We start from the raw sequence: 18685 nt of genomic DNA, 5'->3' as shown, positions 1-18685 counted from the left end.
ACTACCTCTTCTCTGTTTACCAAATAATTTTGGTAAAGTGTGTGGAAGAAGAAAGTTAAGAGTAAATGTGAATAAGAGCAAGGTTATTAGGTACAGTAGGGTTGAGGGTCAAGTCAATTGGGAGGTGAGTTTGAATGGAGAAAAACTGGAGGAAGTGAAGTGTTTTAGATATCTGGGAGTGGATCTGGCAGCGGATGGAACCATGGAAGCGGAAGTGGATCATAGGGTGGGGGAGGGGGCAAAAATTCTGGGGGCCTTGAAGAATGTGTGGAAGTCGAGAACATTATCTCGGAAAGCAAAAATGGGTATGTTTGAAGGAATAGTGGTTCCAACAATGTTGTATGGTTGCGAGGCGTGGGCTATGGATAGAGTTGTGCGCAGGATGATGGATGTGCTGGAAATGAGATGTTTGAGGACAATGTGTGGTGTGAGGTGGTTTGATCGAGTGAGTAACGTAAGGGTAAGAGAGATGTGTGGAAATAAAAAGAGCGTGGTTGAGAGAGCAGAAGAGGGTGTTTTGAAGTGGTTTGGGCACATGGAGAGAATGAGTGAGGAAAGATTGACCAAGAGGATATATGTGTCGGAGGTGGAGGGAACGAGGAGAAGAGGGAGACCAAATTGGAGGTGGAAAGATGGAGTGAAAAAGATTTTGTGTGATCGGGGCCTGAACATGCAGGAGGGTGAAAGGAGGGCAAGGAATAGAGTGAATTGGAGCGATGTGGTATACCGGGGTTGACGTGCTGTCAGTGGATTGAATCAAGGCATGTGAAGCGTCTGGGGTAAACCATGGAAAGCTGTGTAGGTATGTATATTTGCGTGTGTGGACGTATGTATATACATGTGTATGGGGGGGGGTTGGGCCATTTCTTTCGTCTGTTTCCCTGCGCTACCTCGCAAACGCGGGAGACAGCGACAAAGTATAATAAAAAAAAAATAACAGCTTTCCATGGTTTACCCCAGACGCTTCACATGCCTTGATTCAATCCACTGACAGCACGTCAACCCCGGTATACCACATCGCTCCAATTCACTCTATATATATATATATATATATATATATATATATAACTTTATGGCAGTCTAGGTGTTAATATCGTATCAACACCTGACCAGGATGAAACAGACTTTACTAAATCCGTGAGAGTGTTGGAGAAACATGTTGAGGAAAAAAAACTGAAGATAAATCATGTGGTTATAATTGCTGGGATTCACAGTGAGCGCTTTGACCATGTCATAGCTAATATGGCCACACTGTATAAGGTAGGAACTCTTATCTCTGTACCTGTAGTAGTTCTGAGTCGAGGAAGTATATTTTGGCTACTAAGTATTGGAGACCACACCATCCAGGTAGCGGATGATGTGATTGACCCTAAGTGGTCATGGTGTGGCCTTATACCACTTGGACAACCATCCACTGTTTCCACGACTGGCTTGAAATGGAATTTAGACAACCAGGTGTTGGCATTTGGACACTTGGTGAGCACATCAAACACATATGATCCTACATGTCATGGAAAAGTCACAATCAAGACATCTCAACCTCTTCTTTGGACAATGGGTTGGAACTATGAAAAATTTTCTGGAAATTCTCCTAGCAGGAATTTTGCAGGTAATAATCCAGTCCATAAGTGCACCTAAACCTTGGTCCCATACAAGATGCCATGAAAAACACAGGATTAGTCCTAAATTCAAAATAGATAAAAAAAATGTGTCAAATTAATAATGTCCATGATAATGACCTTGAAAGTTTTTGCTTGTAAAACATGTATTAGCCATTTTCTAGTATGAGCAAAGTAAGTTTATTTAAATAATTATTCAAATGGTAAGGATGTTTTTGAATTTAATGTTATGACAACATTTATGTAGAAGAGGAATAACTTTATAAGCACTGGAATTATATTCAGAACTGTTTTTTGTCATTGGAAACCAACCTTTCATGAGTTTATGTTGGAATTTTGTTCATAAAATTACCAGATTAAATTCACATAAATAAAATAAGTGTTGTAGAGTTGTACATCAATTAGGTCTGATCAGCTTCGAAATCAGTGGTATATTAAGGACTTGGGTACCATGGGGCCAAAATATTCTACACTACTTGACAGATCTCTAAAAAATGTTATGAAACCATATATAATGTGTACAGTAAACATTTGTAAATAAAACTATACAAGCTTTACATAATCCTAAATTTCTGGTAATCGATACTGATTATGTATGCCTTCTAGAAAACCGTTGTGGTAAAAGGAGAAATACTAGAGTACATAAGACCATCAAGAATTTGTGAATTTATCATGATCAGATAGGTACAATGGGCAACCAAAGGGCCTACTGGGCTAAGATATTGTAAAATTAATGGAAAGGTCTGTGAGGCATGGATGTATTCTTTCTCCCCTACCCCCAGGGATATATAGGGATATATAGGGGAGAAAGAATACTTCCCACGTATTCCCTGCATGTCATAGAAGGCGACTAAAAGGGGAGGGAGCGGGGGGCTGGAAATCCTCCCCTCTCGTTTTTTTTTTTTATTTTCCAAAAGAAGGAACAGAGAAGGTGGCCAAGTGAGGATATTCCCTCAAAGGCCCAGTCCTCTGTTCTTAGCGCTACCTCGCTAATGTGGGAAATGGCGAATAGCTTGAAAGAAAGAAAAAATATATATACACACACACATATATATATATATATATATATATATATATATATATATATAGATATATATATATTTTTTTTTGCTTTGTCGCTGTCTCCCGCGTTTATATATATATATATATATATATATATATATATATATATATATATATATATATATATATATTCTTTCTTTTTCTTTCAAACTATTCGCCATTTCCCGCATTAGCGAGGTAGCGTTAAGAACAGAGGAGTGGGCCTTTGAGGGAATACCCTCACCTGGCCCAATTCTCTGTTCCTTCTTTTGGAAAATTAAAAAAAAACAAGAGGGGAGGATTTCCAGCCCCCCGCTCCATATATATATATATATATATATATATATATATATATATATATATATATAATATATATATATATATATATATTACCCCTGGGGATAGGGGAGAAAGAATACTTCCCACGCATTCCTCACATGTAGTAGAAGGCGACTAGAGGGGACGGGAGCGGGGGCCAGAAATCCTCCCCTCCTCGTACTTTAACTTTCTAAAATGGGAAACAGAAGAAGGTCAAGACATATAATAAAAAAAAAATGCAAATCACCCAGTCCCTTTAAGTGCAAAAACTATCAGAAGCAATGAGAAGTCATATGTGAAGAATCATTCACCAGTAATCTATTACCAGCAATTCAAAATATATCTACTCATATCAACTGCTTCACCTGCCATCCCGAAGGGTAGCTTGAGCAAAGGTTTGTCCATATATTTCTCTTCCTGCAGAAACATACACTCTGGCACATAAAACATCCCCCATTGTGTTCTTCTACCTCTCTCTTGGCCTACTTCCCATGATTTTACCTGAATACAGTTTTTATTTTTCTTGTAAGTCCCACCTTTATCAGATGCTATGCCCACATCAATCAATCAGAACTTGGCTTTTAATCTTTTTTACATATTCATCATCCTTCTTTCTCAGGGACCAACCTTCTAAAATACACATCCATACTTCAAAAAATCTTGCACTACAGCTTTCGATCATTCATGCTCCAAGATAATTCAGGAGGGGATTTTCCAAATCAGAACAAATGAGGTTTTACATTTAAGAATACACACACATCTAATAGTGAAGAGAAAATGTCAAAATAAATACATGGCACAAAACTAATAAAATAATTTTACTTTACATATGCAGACTCTTGTCCAAATAAGAATTACTTCATGCAGCACTCCTTGGCCATGTACCCAACAGCAATAATGAAAGTAATTGAAAATTATCGAACTTTTAGGTCATACACTGGTAGCCTATGTTGAATGAATTTTTAACATTATGTCAACAGCATAACAGGATCAAATCCTACGTTTTAAAGAAGTACCAGTCAAGAACAGAGTGAAACATTTAGCATTTGTGTTCATTGTTGTTACTGTCACATTTTTCATCAGCAAACCAAATCCACTCCTTTTAGTGATATATTCCTATGAAATATCTATCTATTTATTATACTTGATTGCTGTTTCCTGCATTAGGGAGGTAGCACTAGGAAACAGACGAAGAAAGATCCATTCACTCATACACGCAGTGTGGTTGAGGATGTGTGGATCAAGTGTGTGTTGAAGAATGTGTAAGAAATACTTAGAAAAATAGATGGATTTGTATGTAGCATTTATGGATCCAGAGAAGGTATATGATAGGGCTGATAGAGATGCTTTGTGGAATGTCTTAAAAGTACATGGTGTGGGAGGCAAGTTGCAAAAAGCAAAGTTTTTACCAAGGATTTCAGGCATGTGTATGAGTAGGAACAGAGAGTGATTGGTTTCCAGTGAAGGTCAGTCTGTGGCAGGGGTGGTTGATGACCCCATGGTTGTTTAATTTGTTTATGGATGGGGTGGTTAAGAAAGTAAATGTAGGAGTTTTGGAGAGAGGGATGAGTATGCAGAGTGTTGGAGATAAGAGGGCCTGGAAAGCGAGTCAGTTGCTCTTCGCCAATGATACAGCTCTGGTGGCTGATTCGAGTGAGAAACTGCAGAAGTTGGAAACCTAGCTTGGAAGTGTGTGAAAGGAGAAAGTCAAGAGTAAAGGTGAATAAGAGTAAGGTTATTAGGTTCAGCAGGGTTGAGGGACAAGTTATAGGGATTAGATTGAATGGAGAAAGTGGAATGTTTTTGATACCAGGGAGTGGACTTAGCAGTGAATGGAACCATGGAAACGAGCGAGTCAGGGTGATGGAGGGGGCAAAGGTTTTGGGAGTAATGAAGAACGCTCGGAAGGAGAGAACGTAATCGCAGAGAGCAAAAATGGGTATGTTTGAAGGATGAGTACTTCCAACAATTATATGGTTGCGAGGCATGGGCTATAGATAGGGTTGTGTGGAGGAGGGTGGATATGTTGGAAGCGAAATGTTTGAGGAAAATATGTGGTGCGAGATGGTTTGATCAAGTAAGTAATGAAAGGGTGAGATGTGTGGAAATAAAAAGTGTGGTTGAGAAAAGAGAAGAGGGCGTGTTGAAATGGTTTGGACATATGGAGAGAATGTAAGGGGAAAGGTTGACAAAGAGGATATATGTGTCAGAGGTGAAGGGATGGGATGAAAGATTTTGACCACACACCCACTTCTGACTGCTTAAAAAGAGGAACTGGTAGTAGGTTCCTTACAGAATAACAAAACTGCATATATCAATCCAACATATAACAAGGGAAGGGTGTACTTCATTCAGTATAAAATTTGCTGCGTTTTTAACAGCAGATTTGTTCCGTCCCAGTTGCCAGGTTGAGCCACCCAAAGGCAAAAACAAATGCAAGAACTAAGCTTTCTTCCCAACCTATCTGATAATGATACAGGTAAAAAGAAAATCTACATTTTTTTCTGCTTTGTATACTACACTGTGAACTAACTTTCGACAATGCTTCTAGCAACTTTCCTCCAACACCATGTACTTCTCAAAACCTTCCACACGGCATCTCTATCAACCCCTTCATATTCTTTCTCCAGATATATAAATGCCATGTATAAATCCTTGTTTTCATAAGTATTTCTCACACAACTCTTAAAAGCAAACAACTGATCCAAACATCATCTACTACTTCTGAAACCACACTGTTATTCCCCCAGTCTAACGCTCCTTTTGTGTCTATGCGTTATATGTTTAAATGTCTATAAGCAGTTTTATCTTGAAATTTTGTAATTTTCTAGTTATACCATCTTTCCCGGTTAGTTTATTTCATGATTTTAATTTCAATTTCACTATCTTGAGGCTAACAGTTAAAGTTTTATTGTATGTTCTCTACAATATATACATAATAATTTGTACTCAAAGCTAAATATTTTTATTCATATTCTCTAAACTTACATAACTTTAATAGAATTTTTATCTATACCCTATATATTATAATTTAGAATTCTATGACAGTACAATACTGCAATAAATCTAACAGTGCTTTCATAGATACTCATCTATTAAACAAATACTTCAACACCTTGGATAAGAATATGATCATAGCAAGTCATTTTGTTTAAAAATCTTTGGCCATCTAAATATGACTATGTTAAAAATATTTACAGGAATAACCAAATATCTTTGTTACCACAAGTTCAAAAGTCACAACCATGACCTGCATGAAAGATATTACAAGATAAAAAATTTACATATGTTGGAGTTGTCAATGTTTGCCATATTCTATATCCAAAGGACATATGTACTAAAATATCTGAGTATTCTTTTGACCTTGAAACAGTATTTCCTGTCAACATAGTGGCACCTTTTTTGGGTAAAATCCCTATCTCAAAAAGAACATTTCAATGTTAAGCTACTTTATAAGACCTTCCAGATAATCCTTCACATTGTCAAAGCCCTGGGTCCTGGCAATGTTAATGAGTACACCTGTTGCAGACTTTCCACTTCGATTACGGCATATGGAACAGTTGCACAACCCTCGGCATGGAGGACACATCCATTTCTGTAAATAACATCCCAAAGTTTCATTTTAAGGAACACAATGTAATTAATGCCAATTATAGGCATATTGCATAAAACATTTAAAAGTAGGCAAATAGGAGCACAAAAAAGTCTCAATCAAACCACCTCACACAACACATTGTCCTCAAACATTTCATTTCCAACACATCCACCCTCCTCCCTACAACCCTATCTATGGCCCATGCCTCACAACCATATAACATTGTTGAAACTACTATTCCTTCAAACATACCCATTTTTGCTCTTCAATATAACATTTTCTCTCCTTTCACACACTCTTCATTGCTCCTAGAACCTTTGCCCCCTCCCCCACCCTGTGACTTGCTTCCATTTCTATGGTTCCATCTACTACTAAATCCATTCCTAGATATCTAAAACACTTCACTTCCTCCAACTTTTCTCCATTCAAACTTACATCCCAATTAACTTGTCCCTCAACCCTACTGAGCCTAATAACCTTGCTCTTATTCACATTTACTCTCAACTTTCTCCTTTTACACACTTTTCCAAACTAAGTTACCAACCCCTGCAGTTCCTCACATGAATCAGCCACTAGAGCTGTATCATCGGCAGACAACAACTGACTCTTCCCAGGCCCTATTATCTACAAGACTGCATATTCGCCCCTCTCTCCAAAACTCTTGCACTTAGCTCCCTAACCATCCCATCCATAAACAAATTAAACAACCAATAACAAAAGAAAAGCAAAAAACTCACAGAATTAAGCAGTGCCTCTCTGACATCTTCTCCATAACGATTTTTCAAACATGGTCCGCAGAACATTCCACGTATTCCTGAACATTCCCCAGAGCGGCAAATGGTTTTTGTGTCAATAGTCTTTTGCCTAAAACATTAAAAGTAAAGAATTATGATATTTTCTAACTAAACACACTTTTGAAGACTATCTCATTCAAAGATCTCTCTAAGCAATACATAAAAATTTTCATTTCTTTAATATTTGTTTGCAGTTTCCTGCATCAGAAAAACAACCCTACAAAGTGATAAAGAAATGACCTCATTTGCTCAGATTCTTACTGTAGGTGTCAGTGTAATACACCAAAACTACAGCCCGTTACCCATAACCATGTCCCACAGGGTTTTCTGTGGTTTCTTCTAACTGCTTCATATTCCCTAGTTCAGTCCAATGATAGTACATTGTACCCTATAGACCATATCCTAATTCACCATATTTCATGCACACCTGACACCCTCCTGCATGTTCAATTCCAGAGCACACAACTATAGAGATTAATTAATCCCTAAGAATAGGTCAGACACTTTGGCAAAAGATAAAATGTTTGACTTCCAAGAAATTTTGTACTAAAAGCCATCTTTAAAAGTTTACTGCGTTCCATTTCTCGTTACATTGCTTAAATCAAATGCATAAAAACAAGCACCTTCTGAATGTCAAGAACATGCAGAGCTGAGATTCCCACCCGTACCTCTACAGTCTGGTAAGGGTAAGAACATCCTTTGCCAGCCTCCAAGATTCACATTGGAGATCCAAAATTTGCATAAACACTTCCCACAAAAGATGCATGCTTGCATATACATGTACTTGATTCACACCATGTAAATGAGAATCAACTTCTTGTAAAACAGAATAGCATCTTAAGCTTTGAGAAACTTTCATGAATCACACAGCGAGTAATTAAAAGCCTAAAATGAGGAAGGAAAATTCTGCTGGTATAAACATATTAAGGATCTGGTTGGGTGTAGGACAAAGGGTCATATGAAATGAAAATTTCACAAGTGTATTTGCATGTCATTAATCCTTTGATGAAGGTTTTCATCAGCCTAAAAACAATAAATGATATGCAAATTTTAATAAAGCCATGTACATTTCTATCAATACTCCACAGATACACCAATAGATAGGTACAGCATATGAAAGTATATCAATACATATCCATACAAATGTGAGAGTAAATGTGAATAAGAGCAAGATTTTTAGGCTGAGGGACAAGTCAACTGGGAGGTTAGTTTGAATGAAGAAAAATGGAAGAAGTGAAGTGTTTTAGATATCTGGGAGTGGATTTGGCAGTGGATGGAACCATGGAAGCAGAAGTGAATCATAGGGTGGGGGAGGGGGCGAAAGTTCTGGGAGTGTTAAACAGTGTGTGGAAGTCGAGAACATTATCTTGGAAAGCAAAAATGGGTATGTTCGAAGGAACAGTGGTTCCAACAATGTTATATGGTTGCGAGGTGTGGGATATAGACAGGGTGGTGCAGAAGAGGATGGATGTGCTGGAGACGAGATGTTTGAGGACAATATGTGATGTGAGGTGGTTTGATCGAGTAATTAATAATAGGGTAAGAGAGATGTGTGGTAATAAAAAGAGTGTGATTGAGAAAGCAGAAGAGGGTGTTTTGAAATGGTTTGGTCACATGAAAAGAATGAGTGAGGAAAGATTGACCAAGAGGATATAAGTGTCAGAGGTGGACGGAATGAGGAGAAGTGGGAGACCAAATTGGAGGTGGAAAGATGGAGTGAAAAAGATTTTGAGTGATCGGGTCCTGAACATGCAGGAGGGTGAAAGGCATGCAAGGAATAGAGTGAATTGGAACGATGTGGTAAACCGGGGTCAACGTGCTGTCAATAGATTGAACCAGGGCGTGTGAAGCGTCTGGGGTAAACCATGTGGAGAGGGAGCTGTGGTTTCAGTGCATTATACATGACAACTAGAGACTGAGTGTGAACGAATGTGGCCTTTGTTGTCTTTTCCTAGCACTACCTCACACACATGCGGGGGAAGGGGGTTGATATTTCATGTGTGGTGGGGTGGCAATGGGAATGAATAAAGGCAGACAGTATGAATTATGTGCATGTGTATATATGTATATGTCTGTGAGTGTATATATATGTATACGTTGAGATGTATAGGTACGTATATTTGCATGTGTGGACATGTATGTATATACAAGTGTATGTGGGTGGGTTGGGCCATTCTTTCGTCTGTTTCCTTGCGCTACCTCGCTAATGCGGGAGACAGCAACAAAGCAAAATAAATACTAAATATAATACATACAAAACTCTATAAATGTAATTATTTACCAGAAAAGCAGCACACACCTGCACTGATGACAAGTAGTTCCAATGCTAGTATTGTAAATTTTTCTTCCACTATGATCAGCAACATTTCTCAGATCTGAAGGTGTAATGTCCTCTGGCATGACCATATTCACATTAGGATCAAAAATACTATTACCTCTGCGCACACTTGTGTGACAGTCAGAGCTCCCAAAAGTAATCCTTTTCACAGGAGAAAATTTCTCATTCGTTGTTTGTTTCACAGGAGAAAAGGTAAATGATGATGATAAGTCACGGGTGACATGTTTAATTTTTTTCACATCCATGTCCTGAAACATTGTAAATACCATTATCAACAATATTCAAACAAAATCTGCTGCTCACAAATTTCTAATGCCAAATTCATTCACACAGTTTACATTTTTTTCTTTACCAGTCAACACATTTATTTTCAGGAAATATCCATTTCAATTACTGTTTCCCACATCAGAGATATAGCACCAGGAAACAGATGAAGAAGGCCCATTCACTAATATATATATATATATATTTTTTTTTTTTTTTTTTCATACTATTCGCTATTTCCCGCGATAGCGAGGTAGCGTTAAGAACAGAGGACTGGGCCTTTGAGGGAATATCCTCACCTGGACCTCTTCTCTGTTCCTTCTTTTGGAAAATTAAAAAAAAAAAAAAAAAAAAAAAAAAAAAAAACGAGAGGGGAGGATTTCCAGCCCCCTGCTCCCTTCCCTTTTAGTCGCCTTCTACGACACGCAGGGAATACGTGGGAGGTATTCTTTCTCCCCTATCCCCAGGGATATATATATATATATATATATATATATATATATATATATATATATATATATATATCTTTCTTTCTTTTATACTATTCGCCATTTCCCGCGTTAGCGAGGTAGCATTAAGAACAGAGGACTGGGCCTTTGAGGGAATACCCTCACCTGGCCCAATTCTCTGTTCCTTCTTTTGGAAAAAAAAAAAAAAAAAAAAAAAAAAAAAAAAAAAAAAACGAGAGGGGAGGATTTGTCGCTGTCTCCTGCGTTTGCGAGGTAGCGCAAGGAAACAGACGAAAGAAATGGCCCAACCCCCCCCATACACATGTATATACTTACGTCCACACGCAAATATACATACCTACACAGCTTTCCATGGCTTACCCCAGACGCTTCACATGCCTTGATTCAATCCACTGACAGCACGTCAACCCCGGTATACCACATCGCTCCAATTCACTCTATTCCTTGCCCTCCTTTCACCCTCCTGCATGTTCAGGCCCCGATCACACAAAATCTTTTTCACTCCATCTTTCCACCTCCAATTTGGTCTCCCTCTTCTCCTTGTTCCCTCCACCTCCGACACATATATCCTCTTGGTCAATCTTTCCTCACTCATCCTCTCCATGTGCCCAAACCACTTCAAAACACCCTCTTCTGCTCTCTCAACCACGCTCTTTTTATTTCCACACATCTCTCTTACCCTTACGTTACTCACTCGATCAAACCACCTCACACCACACATTGTCCTCAAACATCTCATTTCCAGCACATCCATCCTCCTGCGCACAACTCTATCCATAGCCCACGCCTCGCAACCATACAACATTGTTGGAACCACTATTCCTTCAAACATACCCATTTTTGCTTTCCGAGATAATGTTCTCGACTTCCACACATTCTTCAAGGCCCCCAGAATTTTCGCCCCCTCCCCCACCCTATGATCCACTTCCGCTTCCATGGTTCCATCCGCTGCCAGATCCACTCCCAGATATCTAAAACACTTCACTTCCTCCAGTTTTTCTCCATTCAAACTCACCTCCCAATTGACTTGACCCTCAACCCTACTGTACCTAATAACCTTGCTCTTATTCACATTTACTCTTAACTTTCTTCTTCCACACACTTTACCAGGATGTGTGGATCAGGTGTTTGCTTTGAAGAATGTATGTGAGAAATACTTAGAAAAGCAAATGGATTTGTATGTAGCATTTATGGATCTGGAGAAGGCATATGATAGAGTTGATAGAGATGCTCTGTGGAAGGTATTAAGAATATATGGTGTGGGAGGCAAGTTGTGAGAAGCAGTGAAAAGTTTTTATCGAGGATGTAAGGCATGTGTACGTGTAGGAAGAGAGGAAAGTGATTGGTTCTCAGTGAATGTAGGTTTGCGGCAGGGGTGTGTGATGTCTCCATGGTTGTTTAATTTGTTTATGGATGGGGTTGTTAGGGAGGTGAATGCAAGAGTTTTGGAAAGAGGGGCAAGTATGAAGTCTATTGGGGATGAGAGAGCTTGGGAAGCGAGTCAGTTGTTGTTCGCTGATGATACAGCGCTGGTGGCTGATTCATGTGAGAAACTGCAGAAGCTGGTGACTGAGTTTGGTAAAGTGTGTGAAAGAAGAAAGTTAAGGGTAAATGTGAATAAGAGCAAGGTAATTAGGTACAGTAGGGTTGAGGGTCAAGTCAATTGGGAGGTAAGTTTGAATGGAGAAAAACTGGAGGAAGTAAAGTGTTTTAGATATATGGGAGTGGATCTGGCAGCGGATGGAACCATGGAAACGGAAGTGGATCATAGGGTGGGGGAGGGGGCGAAAATCCTGGGAGCCTTGAAGAATGCGTGGAAGTCGAGAACATTATCTCGGAAAGCAAAAATGGGTATGTTTGAAGGAATATTGGTTCCAACAATGTTGTATGGTTGCGAGGCATGGGCTATGGATAGAGTTGTGCGCAGGAGGATGGATGTGCTGGAAATGAGATGTTTGAGGACAATGTGTGGTGTGAGGTGGTTTGATCGAGTAAGTAACGTAAGGGTAAGAGAGATGTGTGGAAATAAAAAGAGCGTGGTTGAGAGAGCAGAAGAGGGTGTTTTGAAATGGTTTGGGCACATGGAGAGAATGAGTGAGGAAAGATTGACCAAGAGGATATATGTGTCGGAGGTGGAGGGAACGAGGAGAAGTGGGAGACCAAATTGTAGGTGGAAAGATGGAGTGAAAAAGATTTTGTGTGATCGGGGCCTGAACACGCAGGAGGGTGAAAGGAGGGCAAGGAATAGAGTGAATTGGATTGATGTGGTATACCGGGGTTGACGTGCTGTCAGTGGATTGAATCAGGGCATGTGAAGCATCTGGGGTAAACCATGGAAAGCTGTGTAGGTATGTATATTTGCGTGTGGACGTGTATGTATATACATGTGTATGGGGGTGGGTTGGGCCATTTCTTTTGTCCGTTTCCTTGCGCTACCTCGCAAACACGGGAGACAGCAAAAAAAAAAAAAAAAAAAAAAAAAAAAAAAAAAATTCTTTCTTTCATACTATTCGCTATTTCCCGCATTAGCGAGGTAGCGTTGAGAACAGTGGACTGGGCCTTTGAGGGAATATCCTCACCTGGACCCCTTCTCTGTTCCCTCTTTTGGAAGAAAAAAAAAAAAGCGAGAGGGGAGGATTTCCAGCCCCCCGCTCCCATATATATATACAGAAAAGAAGAGTGAATGTTGGGGTGAAGAGGGTGGTGAGAGTAAGTGAGCTTGGGAAGGAGACTTGTGTGAGGAAGTACAAGGAGAGACTGAGTACAGAATGGAAAAAGGTGAGAACAATGGAAGTAAGGGGAGTGGGGGAGGAATGGGATGTATTTAGGGAATCAGTGATGGATTGCGCAAAAGATGCTTGTGGCATGAGAAGAGTGGGAGGTGGGTTGATTAGAGAGGGTAGTGAGTGGTGGGAGGAAGAAGCAAGATTATTAGTGAAAGAGAAGAGAGAGGCATTTGGACGATTTTTGCAGGGAAAAAATGCAATTGAGTGGGAGATGTATAAAAGAAAGAGACAGGAGGTCAAGAGAAAGGTGCAAGAGGTGAAAAAGAGGGCAAATGAGAGTTGGGGTGAGAGAGTATCATTAAATTTTAGGGAGAATAAAAAGATGTTCTGGAAGGAGGTAAATAAAGTGCGTAAGACAAGGGAGCAAATGGGAACTTCAGTGAAGGGCACAAATGGGGAGGTGATAACAAGTAGTGGTGATGTGAGAAAGAGATGGAGTGAGTATTTTGAAGGTTTGTTGAATGTGTTTGATGACAGAGTGGCAGATATAGGGTGTTTTGGTCGAGGTGGTGTGCAAAGTGAGAGGGTTAGGGAAAATGATTTGGTAAACAGAGAAGAGGTAGTAAAAGCTTTGCGGAAGATGAAAGCCGGCAAGGCAGCAGGTTTGGATGGTATTGCAGTGGAATTTATTAAAAAAGGGGGTGACTGTATTATTGACTAGTTGGTAAGGTTATCTAATGTATGTATGACTCATGGTGAGGTGCCTGAGGATTGGCGGAATGCGTGCATAGTGCCATTGTACAAAGGCAAAGGGGATAAGAGTGAGTGCTCAAATTTCAGAGGTATAAGTTTGTTGAGTATTCCTGGTAAATTATATGGGAGGGTATTGATTGAGAGGGTGAAGGCATGTACAAAGCATCAGATTGGGGAAGAGCAGTGTGGTTTCAGAAGTGGTAGAGGATGTGTGGATCAGGTGTTTGCTTTGAAGAATGTATGTGAGAAATACTTAGAAAAGCAAATGGATTTGTATGTAGCATTTATGAATCTGGAGAAGGCATGTGATAGAGTTGATAGAGATGCTCTGTGGAAGGTATTAAGAATATATGGTGTGGGAGGCAAGTTGTTACAAGCAGTGAAAAGTTTTTATCGAGGTTGTAAGGCACGTGTACGTGTAGGAAGAGAGGAAAGTGATTGGTTCTCAGCGAATGTAGGTTTGCAGCAGGGGTGTGCGATGTCTCCATGGTTGTTTAATTTGTTTATGGATGGGGTTGTTAGGGAGGTGAATGCAAGAGTTTTGGAAAGAGGGGCAAGTATGAAGTCTGTTGTGGATGAGAGAGCTTGGGAAGCGAGTCAGTTGTTGTTCGTTGATGATACAGCGCTGGTGGCCGATTCATGTGAGAAACTGCAGAAGCTGGTGACCGAGTTTGGTAAAGTGTGTGAAAGAAGAAAGTTAAGAGTAAATGTGAATAAGGGCAAGGTTATTAGGTACAGTAGGGTTGAGGGTAATGTCAATTGGGAGGTGAGTTTGAATGGAGAAAAACTGGAGGAAGTAAAGTGTTTTAGATATCTGGGAGTGGATCTGGCAGCGGATGGAACCATGGAAGCGGAAGTGGATCATAGGGTGGGGGCGAAAATCCTGGGAGCCTTGAAGAATGTGTGGAAGTCGAGAACATTATCTCGGAAAGCAAAAATGGGAATGTTTGAAGGAATAGTGTTCCAACAATTTTGTATGGTTGCGAGGCGTGGGCTATGGATAGAGTTGTGCGCAGGAGGGTGGATGTGCTGGAAATGAGATGTTTGAGGACAATGTGTGGTGCGAGGTGGTTTGATCGAGTAAGTAACGTAAGGGTAAGAGAGATGTGTGGAAATAAAAAGAGCATGGTTGTGAGAGCAGACGAGGGTGTTTTGAAATGGTTTGGGCACATGGAGAGAATGAGTGAGGAAAGATTGACCAAGAGGATATATGTGTCGGAGGTGGAGGGAACGAGGAGATGTGGGAGACCAAATTGGAGGTGGAAAGATGGAGTGAAAAAGATTTTGTGTGATCGGGGCCTGAACATGCAGGAGGGTGAAAGGAGGGCAAGGAATAGAGTGAATTGGATCGATGTGGTATACCGGGGTTGACGTGCTGTCAGTGGATTGAATCAGGGCATGTGAAGCATCTGGGGTAAACCATGGAAAGCTGTGTAGGTATGTATATTTGTGTGTGTGGATGTGTATGTATATACATGTGTATGGGGGTGGGTTGGGCCATTTCTTTCGTCTGTTTCCTTGCGCTACCTCGCAAACGCGGGAGACAGCGGCAAAAAAAAAAAAAAAAAAAAAAAAAAATATATATATACATAAATGCCCACACATGCACACATACATAACATTTACAAATATACATACATATACATACAAAGACATGTACACACTCATACTTGCTTGCCTTCATCCATTTCTGGCAAAACCCCGCCCCAAGGGAAACAGCACTGCTACCCCCTGGTTCAGCAAAGTACCGCCAGGAAAACAGATAAAAAAGGCCACATTCATTCACAGTCTAGCTGTCATGTGTAATGCATCGAAACCAATCCATATTATGATTACTCAACAGCCACTTCCCGTGTCAGCACAGTAACGCCAAGAAACAGACGAAGAAAGACCCATCCACTCATATACACACACACATATACATACACACTCATACATGCTTATACATAACATATATAGGTAAATGTACAGACACATACATATGCACTCATCCATACTCACTCCGCCCCATCCATTCCCAGTGCCACTCCAAGCCACAGGAAACAGCACCATCACCTCCTGATTGGTTGGTAAGGATATTCAATGTATGTATGGATCATGGTGAAGTGCCTGAGGACTGGAGGAATGCATGTATAGTGCCATTGTATAAGGGTAAAGGGGATAAAGGCAAGTGTTAAAACTACAGAGGCATAAATTTGTTGAATATACCAGGAAAATTGTATGGCAGGGTATTGATTGAGAGGATGAAGGCAAGTACAGAGCATCAGATTGGGGAGGAGCAGTGTGGTTTCAGAAGTGGCAGAGGAAGTGTCGATCAGGTGTTAACTTTGAAGAATGCACGATATAATACTTACAAAAAGAGATGGATTTGTATGTAGCATTTATGGATCTGAAGAAGGCATATGACAGGGTTGATAAATATGCTTTGTGGAAGGTCTTAAGAATATATGGTGCGAGAGGCAAGTTGCTAGAAGCAGCGAGAAATTTTTATCAAGGGTATAAGGCATGTGTTTGAGGACAAAAGGAAAATGACTGGTTCTCAGTGAAGGTCAGTCTGCAGCAGGGGTATGCGATGTCAGCATGGTTATCAAATTTGTTTATTGATGGGGTAGTTAGGGAGGTAAATGCAGTCTTTTGGGAATGAGAAGGCCTATGCAGCTAGTGAATTGTTGTTTGTCAATGATACAGCACTCGTGACTGATTCAAGTGAGAAACTGCAGAAGTTGGGAACCAAGTTTGCAAAAGTGTGTGAAAGTAGAAATATTCATATTCATCATAGTTGATAGCTGTTTCCTGCATCAGCGAGGTATTGCCAGGAAACAGATGAAGAATGGCCCATCCACTCATACACACACACACACACACATATATATATCCTCCCTGGGGATAGGGGAGAAATAATACTTCCCACGTATTCCCTGCATGACGTAGAAGGCAACTAAAAGGGAAGGGAGAGGGGGGGCTGGAAATCCTCCACTCGTTTTTTTTTTTTTTTTATTTTACAAAAGATGAAACAGAGAAGGGGGCCAGGTGAGGAAATTTCCTGAAAGGCCCAGTCCTCTGTTCTTAACGCTACCTCACTAATGCAGGAAATGGCAAATAGTATGAAAGAAAGATTTATATTTATTTATTTATTTTGCTTTGTTGCTGTCTCCCGCGTTAGCGAGGTAGCGCAAGGAAACAGACGAAAGAATGGCCCAACCCACCCACATACACATGTATATACATACACGTCCACACACGCAAAATATACATACCTATACATCTCAATGTACATGTATATATACACAGACATATACATATATACACATGTACATAATTCATACTATTTGCCTTTATTTATTCCCATCACCACCTCGCCACACATGGAATACAACCCCCTTCCCCCCCCCACCCGTGAGGTAGCGCTAAGAAAGGACAAAAGGTCATATTCATTCATACCCAGTCTCTAGCTGTCATGTGTAATGCACAGAAATCATAGCTCCCTTTCCACATCCAGGCTCCACAAAACTTTCCATGGTTTACGCCGGACGCTTCACATGCCCTGGTTTAATCCACTGACAGCATGTCGACCCCGGTATAGCACATCATTCCAATTCACTATTCTTTGCACGCATTTCACCCTCCTGTTCCTTGATGTTTAGGCCCTGATCACTCAAAACCTTTTTCACCCCATCCTTCCACCTCCAATTTGGTCTCCCACTTCTTGTTCCCTCCACCTCTGACACATATCCTCTTTGTCAATCTTTCCTTACTCATTCTATCCATGTGACCAAACCATTTCAATACACCCTCTTCTGCTCTCTCACCCTTTCATTATTTACTCGATCAAACCACCTCACACCACATATTGTCCTTAAACATCTCATTTCCAACACATCCACCCTCCTCCATGCAACCCTATCTGTAGCCCATGCCTAACAAGCATATAACATTGTTGGAACCACTATTCCTTCAAACATACCCATTTTTGCTCTCCAAGATAACGTTCTCGCCTTCCACATATTCTTTAATGCTCCCAGAACCTTCGCCACCTACCCCACCCTGTGACTCACTTCCGCTTCCATGGTTCTATCCGCTGCCAAATCCACTCCCACATATCTAAAACACTTCACTTCCTCCAGTTTTTCTCCATTCAAACTTATCTACCAATTGACTTGTCCCTCAACCCTACTGAACCCAATAACCTTGCTCTTATTCACATTTACACTCTGCTTTCTTCTTTCACACACTTTACCAAACTTAGTCACCAGCTTCTGCAGTTTCTCACCCTAATCAGCCACCAGTGCTGTATCATCAGCAAACAACAACTGACTCATTTCCCAAGCCCACTTACCTACAACAGACTACATACTTGCCCCCCCTCTCCCAAACTCTTGCATTCACCTCCCTAACAACCCCATCCATAAACAAATTAATCATGGAGACATCACGCATCCTTGCCGCAAACCGACATTCACTGGGAACCAATCACTGTCCTCTCTTCCTATTCATACACATGCCTTACATCCCCGATAAAAACTTTTTGCTGCTTCTAGCATCTTATCTCACACACCATATACGCAATGCCTTCCCCAGAGCATCTCTATCAACTCTATGCCTTCTACAGATCCATAAATGCAACATACAAATCCACCTAATTTTCTTAGTATTTCTCACATAATACATTCTTCAAAGGAAACACCTGATCCACATATCCTCTAACACTTCTGAAACCACACTGCTCCTCCCCAGTCTGATGCTCTGTACAAGCCTTCACCCTCTCAA

The 18685-nt window shown here is 40.4% G+C and overlaps 2 protein-coding genes across 2 annotated transcripts in view; one reads left to right on the top strand and one right to left on the bottom strand.

Moving 5' to 3' along the window:
• Window positions 1–1071: 1071 nt before the first annotated feature.
• LOC139753900 (thiamine pyrophosphokinase 1-like) lies at window positions 1072–2643 on the top strand (the record flags this gene model as incomplete). Its single annotated transcript, XM_071670857.1, has 1 exon — window positions 1072–2643. A coding segment is annotated over one exon (567 nt), but the record flags the coding sequence as incomplete, so codon positions are not given.
• Window positions 2644–5872: 3229 nt separating this feature from the next.
• Window positions 5873–18685, bottom strand: part of LOC139754145 (uncharacterized) — a 31499-nt gene continuing 18686 nt past the window's right edge. The window contains exons 5-7 of the mRNA XM_071671283.1: window positions 9667–9953; window positions 7311–7437; window positions 5873–6573 (exon numbers count right to left, since the gene is read on the bottom strand). Coding sequence (XP_071527384.1) covers window positions 6424–6573; window positions 7311–7437; window positions 9667–9953 — 564 coding nt within the window. The 3' untranslated portion in view covers window positions 5873–6423. The remainder of the gene's footprint in view (window positions 6574–7310; window positions 7438–9666; window positions 9954–18685) is intronic.

Source organism: Panulirus ornatus, chromosome 16 (genome assembly GCF_036320965.1).
Source record: "Panulirus ornatus isolate Po-2019 chromosome 16, ASM3632096v1, whole genome shotgun sequence".
Lineage (NCBI taxonomy): Eukaryota > Metazoa > Arthropoda > Malacostraca > Decapoda > Palinuridae > Panulirus > Panulirus ornatus.
The sequence above is the reverse complement of the archived record's forward strand: the minus strand, read 5'-3'. Positions and strand labels throughout refer to the sequence as shown.